At 39.7% G+C, this 18,076-nt stretch overlaps 1 protein-coding gene across 12 annotated transcripts in view; it reads right to left on the reverse strand.

The window, feature by feature from the left end:
• Positions 1 to 18,076, reverse strand: part of TRPM3 (transient receptor potential cation channel subfamily M member 3) — a gene marked incomplete at its 3' end in the record, with an annotated part of 933,308 nt that overhangs the window by 154,896 nt on the left and 760,336 nt on the right. For all 12 annotated transcript variants that reach the window (XM_082401351.1, XM_082401352.1, XM_082401350.1 and 9 more), the window contains one exon: positions 5,692 to 5,815. In XM_082401351.1, coding sequence (XP_082257477.1) covers positions 5,692 to 5,815 — 124 coding nt within the window. The remainder of the gene's footprint in view (positions 1 to 5,691; positions 5,816 to 18,076) is intronic.

Consider the following 18,076-nt stretch of genomic DNA (forward strand, 5'->3'; position numbering starts at 1 on the left):
AGTGTAAGGGGTCCATAAAAAAGTGATGGAATGTAAGACTGGAACTATAGGCAAAACGTTATACTTCATATTCAAATGACTGATGTGATTGTTTCTCTGCTCCAGCAAGAGTATCTGGCATTACTATATAGCAGGGGTCAGCAAACCACAGCTTGTGGGTCAAATTTGGTCCATGGCCTGTTTTTCTGTGGCCAGGAAGATGAGAATGGCTTTTATATTTTAAAGGGTGGTTTAAAAACAAATAAGCAAACAAACAGAAAAATTATGTGACAGAACTGTATGTAGTACACAAAACCTAACACACTTACCATCTGCCTCTTTACAGAAAAAAGTTTGACAACCTCTGCAGTGTATAAAATGGATTGTTGGGGGGACACTGGATTAGGGGAAGCCATGTTAATAGGGAAGAGTGATAGGTTAGGAAAGGAAGAATGAGGGGATGTCTGAGAGCATGGACTTTGGAAATGAAGGAGCCTGGAGGAAGACAAGGCTTAACATGTGTAATTTGGGAATTGTCTCAAAATGATAACTGAAGTCAGAATAATGAATGAAAGGGGAAAGAGCCAAGAACTGATCTTTGATAAACATCTTTTTATAGTATGGGGAGGAAGAAGGGGAACTAGCAATAGAAAGATAAATGAACTGTAAGAGAAATGGCAAGGAAACAGAATCTACAGAGTCTAACATCATTGACTCCTCAGGAATGTAACTTGGAAGAGGGAAGAGGAGTTAACAGCATCAAATGCTACAGAGAAGTTACTGAAAAGGACACAAACCTGATGACCTAATATCTTTGCTTCAGTTTATTCCATTAGCACATTTCTATGTCCTTGGCTTTTCCTTGCCTTAAGGTGCCCTACCCAAGTGAGAATGTGATGATATTGAGATGCTATAGCTTCAGCTGCTAGGACATAATAGTGACCTATTCCTTAAATTTAGCTTCTCAGGTTGCATGTGTCCATCATTTTCCAAAGAAAGGTGGGTACCAGGTCCCCTCCAATTCTCCCCAAACTACCTCTTCTCTATACCTGCAGACATCCTTGGTAGATTCTTGACATCTGATGTCTTTAAAAAATCAGTTTATCTTCATTCCTGTACATCCTGAATTGACTAGAGATGAATAAAGAGATTGCCCAGTATGACTGAGGACCTAACTGAATTAGAACCAATGACTCAGCTTTGGGAGTGATGGCTTGGACTCTCAACTAGGAGCAGGACAAAGAAAACCACACTTTAAAATATGCTTCCACATGGATGATCTCAAGAATTTGATCTCAGACTAGCAAATTATGGAAAAGCGTGGCATTCAAGTTTGATATGAATAAAGTGATGGTGGTGGGGGGAGGGGAGGGTGACTGTATTTGGAGGTGAGAATGGAATTTAAAGTCTTGGATTTTAGAGCAGCATCAGTTTGGAGTGGAGACATGATCCTCAGGTGTGACTGGGAAGTGGTGGCCAGATGAACAGCACTGGCCCCTAGGAGGTCCAACGGCTGGGAGAGAAGGGTAGCAAATTAGAGGAGCCATCAGTGTGTAAATGGAAGTAGTGAACTAGGAGCCAGGTGGGTGCCATCCTCCACCATGACTTGTTTAGGGCCACACGTACCATGGGGCTTACATTGCTGAGTCTGACCAGTACCCCATCACTACAGAGTATCAGGAGTACAGGTACTGCCCAGCCTGGGACTGGTGGGTTGGAAGTGGTGATGGGGGGAGGCTTCTGCAGGAGCTCGGAGGGCAGGCAGGAGCTCCAAGAGGCAGGAGGTGGCACTGTCCTCTGGAACTAAAAGGCTCTATGGTTTCTACACACGCAATCAGCCTCAGAGTATGCTATGCCACTTTTCCTGTCCTGATGTGCTTTATGACCAGATCCCTCTTGAGAGGAAGGAGGTGGAGGGCCACTGATCCCTTACATTTGCCCCCAAATTACTATACTGGCTGTGGACAGTTTTTATTGCTTTATTTTTATTTTTTTCCTGAATAACAATGATGGAATTTAGCTCATGGCTTGGTTTCTAGAGGGATATATCTTCTCAGAAGATGACAGGATTTCAGGTGTTTTGACCCAAGTTGGGAAGTAAGCAGAGGAGAAGTGAATTTCTTCAAGAACAATATGAAGTTAGTAGAAAGTACTCACACAAAGGGCCCATCAATGCATATTTTCCATAAGGCCACACAGCCCAGAGGCCTGGGTTTCACAAGCATCTATAGTGCAGATTTTTATGACATAGTTAATAGGATGCTGGGATGAGAAAGATGTACGATCAGCTCTAGAACCAAATCCCTAAGTTGAACTTGGCAATGAATGGTTAGGTTGACCTCAGGATATGACATCCCACTTCATTTGTAAAGGAAATCAAAAGAAACTTGAAGAGGAACCTTCCTTCACTATTGGTGGAAATGTAAACTGTTGCAGCCACTATGGAGAACAGTATGGAGGTTCCTTAAAAAACTAAAAATAGAGTTACCACATGATCTATCAATCCCACTCCTGGGCATATGTACCCAGAAAAGACAAAAACACTAATTCAAAAAGAAACATGCGCCCCAATGTTCATAGCAGCATTATTTATAATAGCCAAGACATGGCAGCAACCTAAATGTCCATCAACAGGTGAATGGATAAAGAAGATGTGGTATATATATATATATATATATATATATATATATATATATATATATATTATATATAAAATATATATATATGTGGTATATATATATATATAATATATATATTATATATATATGTGGTATATATATAATATATATATATGTGGTATATATATATATAATATATATATATATTATATATATATATATACACACACACAATGGAATATTGCTCAGCCATAAAAAAAGAAAGAAATAATGCTATTTGCAGCAATATGGATGGACCTAGAGAATAACATACTAAGTGAAGTAGGTCAGACAGAGAAAGACCAATATCATATGCTATCACTTACATGTGGAATCTAAAAAAATGATATAAAGGAACTTATTTAAAAACAAAATAGACTCACAGACATAGAAAACAAACTTATGGTTACCAAAGAGGAAAGGGGAGGAGGGATAAATTAGCGATTTGGGACTAACAGATATACACTACTATATATAAAATAGATAACCAACAAGGACCTACTGTATAGCACAGGGAACTATATTCAATATCTTGTAATAACCTATAATGGAAAAGAATCTGAAAATTCTTTATATATATATAAAACTGAATCATTTTGCTGTACACCTGAAACATTGGAAATCAACTGTACTTCAATTTAAAAAAAAGTTGCAAAGAAACTCTGTACCTAATACTTGATGGATTAAATCTCCAGTGGGGGAATAAAAACTCTAGACTACCTAATTGAGAAAAGAAAAAAAAAAAAAGCAACTTGAAGGATGTAAAAGTGAAGAGGGGCTCCCTGTGCAATGCTGTTGTGTGTGCTAAGCCAGGCGGCATGGAAAAGATACCTGGGCTCTGCAGCAGGACAGACCTGGTGTGGCTCTTCCTGGCTGTGCGCGTATCTCCTCACCTCCCCAGCCTCAGTTCCCTCCCCTGTTTCTTTCAAAAGGAGAAGAATAATGCCTACCTCCTTCCACCTCCTTTCTAAAGCATCTAGTACTGTCCACACACATAGTCCTTCAAAAATGGAAATTATTTTAATGACATTTATGATTTTAAAAATCCTAATTTCTGTCCAGATGTGGATGGAAATCAGGACAATTTACTGCTTGTTAAGATCACATGTCCTTAGCCTAGATCTAGGGATACCTTACGTTTCTTAGAATAAATATCTCGCGTGAAAATGCAGCTGACCTTACAGCAGGGGCCATGATTAAGCAACAAGATAATTATCAGACAGAAAGAATCCCAGGGAACAGCCCTATAACATACCCAGAAAAGTACATTCAACCTCATTTGATTTTATGACTTCTAACTGGTTCCTAGAATTTTGAGCCTGACTGGCTTTCTAGGAAACTTGCAGGACTGCTGAAATGCATAGTTCTGGTAAACTTTCACAGTCATTGGCCTTAGCATTGGAAAATCATTAATCCTCAGTTAGGAGAAAATCCCTGCTGCAAGCATGCAGAAGCTCAGTTTCATGCCCTCCTTGGGAGTGCAGGAAGCACATGGGCTGAAATGCTGTGAGCTAACTGCCTCCGAGATGGGAGGACGCCAGTGGCACTTTCAGGATTGACAGAGACTCTGCTGGGACACCAGCAGTCATGACTGTGAACCCAGTCTGCACGTGGGCTTCCCTCTGCAGGGCGGCCAGACTACTTAGGTTGGATACTCAAGGATTAGAGGTGCTGTCCCATTCTCCTCACCTCACTCCTCTCTCTCATCCCAAACCTAGAAGCAGCTGAAAGGCTTTTCACAAAGGCTGTGTGATGCTTTCTGGAGTTGGATCTTGTTTATTTGAATCGAATCTTTTTTTTCCTCAATATTTAGTTCCTTAAACTCAGAAATTGCCTCCTTCCCTCCTTCCTGGCAGCCTCAGTGAGCACCTGTGCGTGCCAGCCACTGTCACATGCATAGGGACACCATCGTGAGCAAGACAGTTCCAGCCCGGGCCCAGGGAGCTATAGTCTAGTGGGGAGCAGGCTGCAGGCAGCTCTCTCTAGTTCTTCTCCTCACCACCTACCTCCCTGTGGTTGAGCCTTTTAGGGTCTGGCCCTGGTGCCCCTCTGGAGGAGCAGTGCCGCCCTATGTCTCCGGAGATAATCATTCCAGGATGCCTACGCAGACCTGGAGATCGTCAAAGCCTGAGTGAGGCTGCTGCTCAGGTCTGAACTGCTCCTTTGCCTCCGCATCAGCAGGTGGGCTCACGTGGCCTTTGAGAATAGTCTCCTCTCACTGGGGCCCACCTCAAATCGACCCAGAGTGGGCGATTCACTACATTTGCTTCAACGAGACAATTTCTGAATAAAAATACTTCCCACAGAGATGAAGTACCAATGCTTTTTAGTCTAGTTCCTGATTTACTCATCAGGTGACTTTGGGTTTCTGTAAGGTGAGGATAACTACTGTACCTCTCACATTGGGACAGTTGCCAAGATCACGTGAGCTAATATATGGAAAGATCTGGCACTCTGCCTACTCCTTCAATGTTAGCTCAGGTTATTTCTGTGCACCCTAACAGAAGGTCTCTGTGCTGACACACTTCTAAGACATTTTCCCCAGATGTAAGAAATGTTTCAGTAGTTATTGAAGGACACTTCGGAAATTACAGAAATTCCCACCCTTCCTTGGCTACGTTTCTCCATTTTCCACCTGTACAGATGAACAGATTAGCCTGGACCCTGTGTCGCTAAGATCATTGATGCTAAGCACATCAGTGATTCACGACTCACAAGTCAAGTGAAACTCCAAACCTAAGAGAGTATCAACTGAAGCATTTTCCAAGATAAAACCCGTGTTCTCTTCACCTCATTGGGTTGAGGCAATCGGAGCATTCAGGTGAGCTTCAATAGCAAATGATGCTAGAACCCTGCTGCCCACACTTCATTAGATCCAGGCAGAAAAGTTTCTTAGCTACTGAAGGGAGGAAGCTACAGGGGCCAGTGGAGGCTGAGGATGGTTGTGAGCTTGGCCAGAAAGGAGAAACAGCGGGTGTGTGATTCAAGAAAATGGTTAAACACACAGAGGGAATGTGGGGAGGTCTCTGCCACCCACGGACACACTGTTACCTACCAATTCCTTCTTCTTCATGCACTCCATGAGGATGATGAACAGGTGCTGAGCCTGGGTCCGAGTGTATGTGAAAGTCTTCTGGATGGTCACCAACAGCTGGTCCCTCAAAGATTCGTTTATAAGTCTGCAGTGAAAAAATGTTGAAAGCGGGTTAACTCAGCTCCTATTTAGTACATATTTCTGACAAACATAGAACATGAGAAAGCGTTATGAGGATTTACTTTAGATAGGAGTTATTTCTTCCCATATTTTTTTTCCATAGCAGTTATTTTGATTGTGATAATTTTTTTTTTAAAAGTACATTTAAAAATAAATCCATTTCAACATCTCAGTACCTAAATGAGTAAAGGAAGAAGATGGATTTAGTTCTTTTTTGGCTCTCTCTTTTTTCTTTTATATGGCATATGTCTAATGCCCTCTTGCTCAAGTGCTATTATCAAAAAAATACCTTCAATTAATCCTTTGCATCTTGGTAAAAATTTACTATTAATATATTACTAATTTGAAGGAGATTTAAATTTCAGCTTCATGTCTAACTGTGGAAAGAAAAATTTTGTCTCAGTAAGGGATTGCTGAGTATCAATGAGGAGAAATAGGACTTATGTTTCCTCTAAAATCATTCCATGAAGGTAGTAGCTGATCTGGCCCACAATTCAGGTCCTCACTATTTATGCTGAACTTTTGCTGTGTTGTTTGCCAACAAGAGTCTGACCCATAAAGAGGTATTATATTGACTACTTTATTTAAAGATAGTTTTCGTATTATAGAGGAGTGAATTAAAACAAGGAAGGTGCATCATATCAAGTTAAAGCTCAATTATCTCTTGCATATGGACGAATCACAATTAATTTTAACTCCTTTATCACTAGCCTGGTGAGAACTGGTCTATCTCTATCAGCCATCAAATAGCAGGAATGAAAATTCACTTTGTATTAATAGATACTATTCAAAATCAGGAAGATAAAACTGCTCTTAAGGACTAATGACAAAATTATCATAATTTGCCTAGTATTTTACAGTTTACAAATTGCCTTCACATATGAAGTACCAACAACTCCTAGATAAAGTAGTATACTATAATTATTATCTCATTTGGTGCCTACAGAAACTTGATAGACAAGAGATCTGTCCAATTCAAAAGGGAAGGATATTTTAGCCAGAAAGAGCCAGATGCTTAAGGTCACTCAGAAAACAAGTGGCACAGCCAAAACCAGAACCTAGTTCTTCTGATTCCTTGTCCAGTGCCCTTTCCACTACACCATGCTGCCTCGTATTACACCTCGCAATACACCACTGCCTCTCTTCATCACTGTGGCTACTTGAGCAGGAAATTATAAAATTTCCTTTACATGAAAGCAGGACAAATTTTGTTTCTTAAAAGAAAGCAAGATGAGAGGCTTGAGAATGTCTTCATATCACTGACCTGCTGCTGTGCCCCAGGACTGTGTGAAGATTCACCTAGACCCACGAGGCTGCATATTATGGTGGCCCTACTTTGAGGCAGGTGCACTCCCCATGATAGAATTATACCAAGGATCCTGGAATGTCACTCACCTTGATGGAGGGTTGGGTTACCCTTTTGGCCCTCCAGGAAGATTTATATCATGAACATATACATTCAGAAAAAGAGAATGATCCAGATAAAGTTGAAAAATGATACCAAATCCTCTCAAGATTACTGAATTATTCTGGAGGACTCTGTACTCTTAGTTGTGAACCACTCTGAAACCATCCATTCATTCATTCATTCAGCAATTGCTTAGTGATGTCTATTTAGTGCCAGACACTGTGGTGCCTGCCAGGGCTAAAGGGATAGATGAGATATACACACTCACAGCCTTCGATGGGCTTACACACCAGTGGAATAGAAAGACACGATCCAGCAATTCAACTATAATTGACAGTGGTCAAGAAGTAGAGAAGCTTGTGACAGTTGAATACAATCTAATCTAAGGGGTTCAGGGCAGACTTCTTTGAGGAAGTGCTCTTTTATCTGAGACTTGAAGAATGGAGGAGCATGAGCACTTGAAGCGGGTGGGATGGGGATGGGGCTGGGGCCTCGGTAAGAGCATATTTGGCAAACAAAACAGCATGAATAGGCCTAGTTTGGAGAAAATAAAGAAGGCCAGTATGGCTAGAGCACAGAGAGCAAAAGAAAGAATGGAACAAGATGAGGCTGCAGAAGGGGTAAGCAAGGGCAAGATCATGGGAAATTTTCAAGACTGTGTTAGAGATTTTGGATTTTATCCCCCAGGCAAGGAGAACCATTGAAGGATTTAAGTTGGAGAGTAACATGATTACATTTGTGTTGCCAATTAATTTTCTGTAAGAGTCAAGACATGAGCACTCATACCTGGGCATGTGTCTACTTGACAGTCTAGAGGTTTTTGCAAGATCAAGTGTACATAAAGGTTGTACATGATTAACAACAGAAAAGACTCTCTGATTAGCCACTTGATAGATCCAATCATTCATCTGCAGGTGTTTAATTTTGACAACTCAAAATTTGTTTTCTATTGCCAACCATCTGTAATGAAATCCCAGTTCCCTGAGGTCATTAACTGTTTGAGGGATCTGTCTGTCACTTGTACCCAGTCTGTCACTTTGTAAAAATTCAGAAATGATGTACAACTTAGCTGATTGTGGGCTTCAGTGGCTAGGAGAGCTGAAAGACACTAAGCATCTTATACTTTTTAGTCCAATTATGCAACTGACTGAAATTGTGGCCTTGGTTAAATCATTTAGCAACAAAAACCATGGATTCTACTTCTAGAAGTACAAGAATTCTCTAGGTTGGTGTTTTCCAGAGTGTAGGAAAACTGTCTCTTTTGGAGCTGAGATGAATTTAGGTTGAACAAAGGTGATTTGGTCCTTTCAAAGCATTAGGTTATACTCATTAAACATTAAATAACTGTTATTCCTGGTTTACTTCTTTTTCTGTCCTTCTGATTGCATCAAGAGGAAAATTTCATTTTTGATGCTTCTTTCTTGTGAGCCTTTCACAGCTCACAAACACTTACAAATCCCCCCTTTTGACAGAGAAATGACAGGTTTTAGGTCCCATACTCTTTGCAGAGAGTTTAATAATATTGTTTTTAAAAAGATACTGTATAATGGTTTGATGTGTTCATAGTGCAGCAGTGTTTATGACACACAATGGGCTTCACAGAGATAATCTCATTTGCTCTTCATAACAGTCTGTGAGAAAAGCAGGTATTCATTCCATTTTGCAGAAGAGGAGACTGTGGCCCAAAGAGGTGAAATGATGTGTGCAAAGTCACAAAGCTTGATCATCTTAGTGCTTCAGTTGGGTCTATTGAATTCAGCCTTCCTTCCATGGTGTTGCTTTTCCTGATTGTAATCTATAAATATGCCTTTCACTTTCCTACTCATCTGCACTGGAGGTAGACATTTGCATGTATGTGTTGTAGGAAATTGCTTTTCGTTTTAGTTACATGGAAAATATCTGAAGGAAATCAGACACGTTTGGAGAAGATAAGGGGAAACTGGTAAATGAGGACAACGACAAAGTGCATTTAGTACACTGAAGATTACATTTGCTTCTAATTTTCCACAAGTATTTTCTATGCTGACCTAGATGATTTCCATTTGGCACAAAGTCTTACTCTGTCTTCTCCACCGCACCTTTCTTATTTTGTGACTATACTCCTTATGATACTGGGAGGCCTACTTTCTTGAAATTATTACTTTCCTAGCTCTTCACATATTTTTTTCTGTACAACACTGGAATGATTTAAAAATCTTGACTGTTATATTTAATCATGAGCAAAAAATAGAAATAAGCTCATTTTAGATTTCTTTTTATGGCACTAGAATAGTGACTAAAAATTTCTTGACACCAAAACATGGTCATAGTATTATGTAAAATTTTAGTTTTAGAATTGGGTCTTTGACAAAGGGGTGCCTATTTATGGAAACTGTTAATTTGTGGTTCCATATGTACCAATGCTATTTTTGGTACACCTCAAATTAGAAGGTTTTCTGATTAGGAAGTGTAGTCACTGAAGTGAGGAAAATCTCTACACTACAGCATTTGTGTCTCCATTTAAATGCTGTACTTGTGATCTGAAGCTTTTCAGATGAGTCACAGAGTTATCTGAAATAGGTCAGTTTCATCCAGTGCTCAGAGTAACCAACAAAACTTCCCACAGTTTGCTACTAATATTCTGTTCAAATGCTGGCAATTCAACCCACATGTACATATTTTTCTCAAAATGAATTTACCTGCAATATCAGAGTTTTGTTCCTAGATTTAAAAATTGGAAAACGCGTTCAGAATTCAATGGGACTCAAACAGCTAGGCTTAGGCTAATGGCTTTTGAGGAGAGGGGCCCTTCTTATGCCCCCACAGACACTCTCTATTAACCTATTCAGATACAATGGGAGAAAATTTTACTTGTATAAATAAAAACGACTGTTAATAATACAACTGTTTGGTACTTACAAAACATCATTTCCCATGGAATCTCTAATGGTCTAAAAAAAAGAAATTTTATCATTTGCTTGAAACCAAAGCAAATTACTAAATACAACATTAGGGCACAGAAAGTTTACATGTCTTGTCTAAGGTCACAGAGACTGGTATTTTTCTTTTCTTCTCTTCCATTTCTCCTTCTCTTTCTTCCTTAGTAAAAGTTATCAGTTCTTCCCAAATGGCTGAGGTCACAAGTAACAGCATGATTCTTCCCAGAGAGGCAGGAGAGCATCATGAATAAAAGCATCATGGTCACCAGGGCCTGGATGTCTGGAGTTCAATTGCCACTTCTAGCTGTGTGATCTTGTGCAAATTACTTAGTATTTCCAAGTCATATTTTTTGTATATGTAAAATAGGAATTATAATAGTACTTATAGACTTGTGAATGTTAACTGGATTAATCTTTGCAAAATGCTTAGAAAAGTGCCTGACACACAGCAAGTCCTATGTAAACATTTGCTATTATTAGAGCTCAGTCCTACAATGCTCCTTAGGAAAGCATCACTGACCAGCCCTTCTTGTCAAGTAGCACAACCAGTGGCCAGGGCCTCTGTGTGTAATGCAGAGCTCTCCCCTGGGATCAACAGTGCTCTGCATACCTGGAGAGCCCAGCGGTATAAGGAAACTCCAATCCTTATACCACTGGGCTCGCCAGGTACGCAGTCGGAGAAATAACTTTCTGACTTCAGAGAGGTCAGAGATCACCATTCTTTCTTACATTCGAGACAGAGATACTTAGATTTGGAGGTTTAATTATAATGGAGCCTTGCAAACATCCCATGCAGGCAGCACCTAAACATTCATTCACTCATTCATTCAACAAACAATATTGTGTTTACTATGTGCCAGGCACTATGCTAGAGGTAGAAAGATGAATACTATTCAGTCCTAGCCTCAAGGAACTCACAGGATTGTGTGTCAACATATTCTGGTCATTTATTAATAGGTAACACACCCCAACCTTAGCAATGTAAAACAGTATTTATTTATTGTGTTGATAATTTTGTGGGCCAAGAAATCAGGCAGAGGTGACTCATGCAAATGGTACCAACAGATCACTAATTGGTTTCTTCTCTATGTCCTCTACTATATTCCCCACAGTGTTGATTGAATGGTTCTCTTACAAGGCAAATAAGATTCTATCATATCCTTCTTAAAACCCTGCAATAGCTTCCCATCACGGGCAAGATAACATCTCAACTTGCATATGGCATTTAAGGCTTATCATGGTCTCTCTCCCAGCTAGGCTCATCCCCTGCAACTCTCTCACACATATTCTATAAAATGCTATTATCACCCAAACACACCCGACTCTTGCATGCTTCTATGCCCTTGAACTTGCTGTACCTGCTGCTTGAAATACTCTCTACATCTGATCCCGTCACTCAGGCTCATCATTCATAATTCAGCTCCAAGTCCACCTCCTGTGTGGAAGTCTCTGATTACCACTCTCTTGATGTTCCCATAGCACTGGATACATATTAATTACTACTATTATATTGTATGGGAATTATTTATTTACATGTATGTCTCCCTCCAGTAGATTATGAACTCCTTGAAGGAGTGAATGCATCTTAACACTTCCGGTACCTAAGCTCTAGAAGAGTACATAGTTCATTGTTGGTTCTAGAAGCATATCTGTGGATTGACTGAGTGAATGTGTAGCTGCCTACTCATTAGCTACTTTGTGGCAGCTAACCAGGTGGTCTTCCCCATTCCCCTTTGCTCCTCATGCTGGGATGGACTTCAAACCTTTTTGGGAGAATGAGAGAAGTGGCACAGGGTTTTGCCCCTCATCCCCCAAGAATCTGATTTTCTTGATCGTTTTTTATTCAGTCAGATCCATCTCTAAGAAATATTCTAGTTTTTCTTTAAACTCAAAGGGTATTTAGAAATGAATTGGCCACCAAACTAAATAATCTATATTTGGTTTTACTTCTGGAGACTGTTTTCCCCTTTTGAATTGCTTTGTAGCTCGTCAGGAGGAGATGCATATTCACTGTGTCTCCCCCATAATGCTGAGGGCAATGTCTTGCCCATAAAAGTGCTCAATAACTGTTTAAAGACTTTAAGGATTTCAGTGATATCAAGATAATTCCTTAACATAGATCTTGTTGTTTTTTTATGGAAGTAATTATATCACATAAAAATCAACTCACTGTGATAAACTATAATGGAAAAGAATATGAAAAAGAATTATATATGTAACTAAATCACTTTGCTGTACAGTAGAAATTTAAACAAATTGTAAAGCAACTATACTACAATAAAATAAACTAAAATTAAAAAGATCAACTCAACATACATCTACATTTTTTCAACTAATTCCACGTCATACATAGAAGGGGTGAGGTCAGTTTTGCAATCTTCTATAGAAGATGGAATGTTATAATTAAAGCACTATGATATGGTGCCTTTGGTTGGAATCCAGTTCTTTCATTTACTAGTTGAGGGACCTGAGGCAGGTTATTCAACCTCTTTAAGCCTCCATCTCCTTATCTGTTGAAAGGGGGCAGAATATGTCTTTGTAGGTTGATGTATTTGGAAAAAGATAAGGTATAGAAAGCACCTAGCACTGTTCTTGGTACGTAGTAGGTGTTCAATAATAAGCAGTTTTTTCTTATTATTAAATACCCCAGGGGCTTTCGCACCTGCAGGGAATCCCAACGTTGTGCCCAGCTCAGGGCTGAAGCAAGGTACTGAATATGCAAATTAGCTGGAGGAGACCAATTCTACGCAGGAGGGAAAAACTGCAGTATTTCTATAAAATTTGGATGGAGCAGGTCTGTGAATGGGATAGAAAAGGCTATAATTTTTTTTTAATTAATTAATTTTATTTTATTTATTTTTTTGGCTGCGTTGGGTCTTCGTTGCTGCGCGTGGGCTTTCCCTAGGTGTGGCAAGCAGGGGCTACTCTTCGTTGCGGTGTGTGGGCTTCTCATTGTGGTGGCTTCTCTTGTGGAGCACGGGCTCTAGGCACGCAGGCTTCAGCAGTTGTAGCACGTGGGCTCAGTAGTTGTGGCACGCGGGCTCTAGAGCACAGGCTCAGTGGCTGTGGCGCACAGGCTTAGTTGCTCCGCGGCATGTGGGATCTTCCTGGACCAGGGCTCGAACCCGTGTCCCCTGCACTGGCAGGCAGATTCCCAACCACTGCGCTACCAGGGAAGCCCAAGGCTATAATTCAAAACCACTTAGAAGGGTATCAATGAAGAAAGTTCATTAGCTCTTGTATTATGTTCATCAATGTCATGTAAAAACAAACAAGTGATCCTAAGATACCCTAAAACCACTACTCTAGATAATTTTATGTCATCCTGAAGTCAAACTGCTGTTAGTATCAGAACTGTTACTTGACTATGACCTCCTCCTGAAGCTTATATTTTGATATTTCTAGAGTCTGTGTGTTCTAGGAAAAGTGCTAATCCGAAAATTCTATTGAGGAATTTGAAGTTCAGGATAAAGGAATGATACAACTTCAGAACAACCACTTTACAGATGAAGAATCTGAAGCCTGAACAGGTAAACTGACTTGCTAAAGATTACGTAGCTGAAAGCATCAGAGCTGGGCTTAAGAGAACAAGAGAATAAGAAGGAATAATCTTTGACAATGAATTATACTAACCTAAATATATAGGCTCAGCTCAGTGTAGTAAAGTTAGTGATTTGTTTAAACAATTGGATACAAGAGGAGATTTCTTCTGTTTTATCCCTGAGACAGGATGTTATATATCTTATATGTGAGAAGACTGAGTAATGTGATTTCAAGGATCCACTACTTTCTCAGAGTTACTCCCTTAACTTAGCAGATGCCCCAAGTTCCTTTTAATTAATTAAAAGGCAAACAACTATTTTGCTCAACAATTAGAAGCCCTAACGTGATATTTCATGTTAAACTACTTAGCTATAATTGACTGATGTTGATGTTTTTCAGGAAGCACTAGTTGGATAGAAAGTTGGGGAAGATGTGAATGGGATGTAGAAAAGTGACCAAACTACTTTGCCCAAGTTTTACTGAGGATCAACTCCAGGTACAAATGGCCTTTATTAGCTAAGACATGTTAGAAATAGTACCTCTGATCTTGTTTGAACATCTGGCCTAGAAAAGTTGTTCACCTGGGCTTTTCCTGAGGGTTTCCATCTAGCAGTGTGAGGTAGTTGGAAGGATCTTAGAGAAGCTGCTTATAATTGGGCAAGATGCACATACCTTGATGGTACAGTCTGCTCTCTGGCAAATTTCACCTACCACTAACCATAGAGTGATGTGTCTTACATTTCTTTCTTTCTACTTACCTTCCTACCTACCTATTATCTATCTATCTACCTACCTACCTATCTAATATCTATCTACTTTTTAAAACCCACTCTACAATCCTGAGCCAGATATAGTAAAACAGAAGGCTTAGATACACATACAAAAGGAAACAGAAGGTAGGTGGTGAGGTAGGGTTGAGGGTGGTGCTAAGAGAGGCAGTTAACACCTATTATAAGACAAGCTTTGTGCTGTGCATCTTGTATTTGGCATTTCATAAAGAAAGACAGATTAATCTAAGAAAATCCTAACTAACTCTAACTCCTTGGATGCATGGACTACATGTTATATTACTTATGTACTCCTTCTCTCAGTGTTCATGGATGTGCTGTAGACAGAGGCTTTTCCTCTACCTCCTTATCTTGATTCCCCTCACCCTTCTCCTTTTCCCCATAGTATATCACCTTCTAAAATGTTCTACAGGCTTATTTATTATGTATATTACTTATTATCTATCTAACCCTGCTAAAATTTAAAATGTAAGCTCCACAAAAGAAATGTTTGTCTATTTGGCTCACAGGTGTGTTTTTGCCCGCACCTAGAATAGTGCCTGGAACATGGTAGGTGTCCAAAAATATTGAATGACTGAGTACATAATGTTGGTTGGATGAAAGAATGTAATTTAAAAATGAAGGGAACAATTTCTAATAACATTGGAAATCTATCAGACATTCAAGGGTTCCTAGTGTGGTAGAATCCAATTACAGAAATGCCAGAGCTGTGCGAGCTATCAGCCACATGTGGCAATTCAAATTTAAATTTATTACAATTAAATAAAATTTAAAATTCAATTCCTTAGTCACTCTAGCCACAATTCAAGAGCTCAGTGCCTGTCTGATTGGACGGCAGAGATACAGAACATATCCGTCACCACAGAAAGTTCTAGTGGATAGCGCTGCTCTTGAGGCAGAGGTGCCAAATCCTCCACCTTAGTCAGGGACTAGCGGGACTTAAGGTGAAAAATCCTGAACAGTGTTGGCTGCATCTCTCCAATTCCTCCTCTTCTCTTTGCCTTTGGTTATGAATGTGCCCAAGAGTAGAAACTGAATTGTTGCCAGAGGATATGGGGACTGCCACATGGTCAGGTAGCTTCTCTGCTGCCAAAATTGTAAGGAAAACACATCCTCTGATTTCATGCCAAGTGAAATCCCATCAGTGAATATTGCACATAGCCAGGCAAGAGGAATAATCAAACTTTTATTGTTTTAGGCCCTGTATGAGAGACAGAATCAGAGCTGGACTGAGATGTGTAGGCTCCTTGGGCAGGCAAAAACACTGGCACCTCTTCAACTGACATGCTTTAAACATTGGTCCAACATTTAATTCAAAGGAGAAGTTAACCAGCATGTGAAACAAGAAGGAGAAGATGGAAGCTGGGTGCAGCTTCCTCTGTTTGGAGTAACTCAGCTCTGGGGCAAGTAAACCTCCTGCAGTTCCTGGGGCCCATTCTCCTAGGAGGCAACATGGTGCAGCTGCTAAGAGCAGAGGTTCCAGCCCTAATCTTCCTAGGCAGACCACTCTCTAGCTGTGCGATACTGAACTTTCCTAACCTTTCTCTACTCAATTTCCTCATTTATAAAATTGAGATAATTATCATAGTTACCTCACAGCATTTATGAAACAAAGTGTCTAGATCGGGCTCTTGCATGTAGAAGCTTTAAAAAACAGTAATTTCAATTCCTCAAGTATGCTATTGGGGGGAGGGTCAGGGGTGTGGAGGAAAAGGAGTGGTAAATATCACTTCTCTTTCAAAGTAATTTGTCAAAGTATTCCTTCTAACCCTATATCCTACTCTATGAGATGCTGGGGCAAATATACTTTTCTCTATTTTTGTATGTATTCTGTGATGAATTAGTTCCTAAGTTTTTGAAAAAGTTATTCTTTTTCCTAATACATTATCCATTAGCAATTGCACTTTGTCCCTCAGTCCAGCTCCAAACAGCACCACCCCACAATAAAGAGCCTCTTGTCCCTCATATCCTATGCATTATGCTTGTGTGAAAAGGCTCATATCATCAGATAATTTAAAGACTGATGTGCTTCACAGTGTTGATAAAAAAACTGAGTAGTTCCTAAGTATCTTTTAGGCAGATAAGGTTCTTATTTTTCCCCTGGTTTCATAATTCAATGTGCTGCTTGATGGTTGCCTGGTAGTGATATACACAGGCTAGCTAAAAGATTTTGTTTTTATTCAAGAATAAGAATAGACATCCATGGTATTTTGACTATAAATTTCCTTCTTTGCATCACTGCTAATCTATCACAGTAATCTTTCCTGAGTCCAGATGTGGCCTCAGAATCACTCTCAACACATCATCTTAGGAAGCCACTACTGGTTGATTATCGTTGACACTCAAGATGAAAACTTGTCATCCCTCTACCAGAGATAATAAATCTCAAATATACTGTCAAATGGTGAAAACCAATAAGATCATAGGGTCAAAGAGCTCCAAATTTTAGGCCTGTCTCTAAGACACTGAACTGTGGTTTCCATGGAGTTAGAAGAACTGATTCTTTATTGCTTACTTAAGACCTTTAGGGGGACACTGCTCATGGACGGACACTTCATTTACATTGAATAAACCCAGAAAACACAATGAACATGTATATTAACTCTAGGATGGTTGTCCAGCAATTAGGACAATAAAGGACAGGCTTTACTGAAACTGAATGGAGACTTTTCTAGTTTGTACTTTTCAGAAGTACAAACTTGACTTAACCTTGGAGTCCTACTTTAATGCATCTTTAGTGTTTCTCTGGATGAAGAAGCTTTTTTAAGCAGGTAGTTACTGCTGTAAATAGTTTTCATAAATCCTGTGGCTCATAATCAACATCTGAGAATTGCATGGGGAATCTGAGGGAAATCCATTAAGAACATTCCAAACATTATCTATTATTAATGATCACTGGGTGAGATGTTAATACACTGTATTTTTAGCAGCTGCAGGTTCTAATGTCAGCCAGGTTGATTTAGAATTCATTTCCTCTAAGGTAGAGCGAGGGATTAAATACCAGGAGAGTTTATTATCTGCACCTCACCCAGATAAGTTTTAAATGTATTTTTAAAGCTCTTTAAATGTGGGTTTTAAAGTTCTCATGAGAGAGAAACTATGCATTGGACTTCAGAAAGAAAAATTTCCTAGAAATTAAGTGGGTAAAGAAATGTACATGGACATCTCATGCTAAGGCAGAGAGGCCTATGGCAGCATGCTGTGCTTGGAGAGCAGTGCAGGGGGACAGTTCAGCTGGGTTTCAGGTAAATGGAAGTTTCATTGAGATGGCTCTAGAGAGAGGCTGGGGCCAGAATGCAAAGAGTGTTGAGTTTAAGTAAAGGAACGTGGACTTAACATGTAGATTAATGGTCTTCAACTGGGTTCTACAAAGAAGCCCCTGGAATTTTGAGGATGAGCTCCAGAGCTGCTTCAGAACTGCTTTAGTGGGTGAGAACCAGGCAGAGAGAAGGAGGCTAAGCCAGTGGTTCTCGAAGTATGGATCCGGAAGTTCGTTTTAAGAAGCCCTCTGGGTAGTTTTTTTTTAACGCTAATGGTTTTTTAATCTTTTTTTTTTTTTTTTTTGGCTG

This window comes from Balaenoptera borealis, assembly GCF_965194805.1.
Source record: "Balaenoptera borealis genome assembly, chromosome: 8".
Classification (NCBI taxonomy): Eukaryota; Metazoa; Chordata; class Mammalia; order Artiodactyla; family Balaenopteridae; genus Balaenoptera; species Balaenoptera borealis.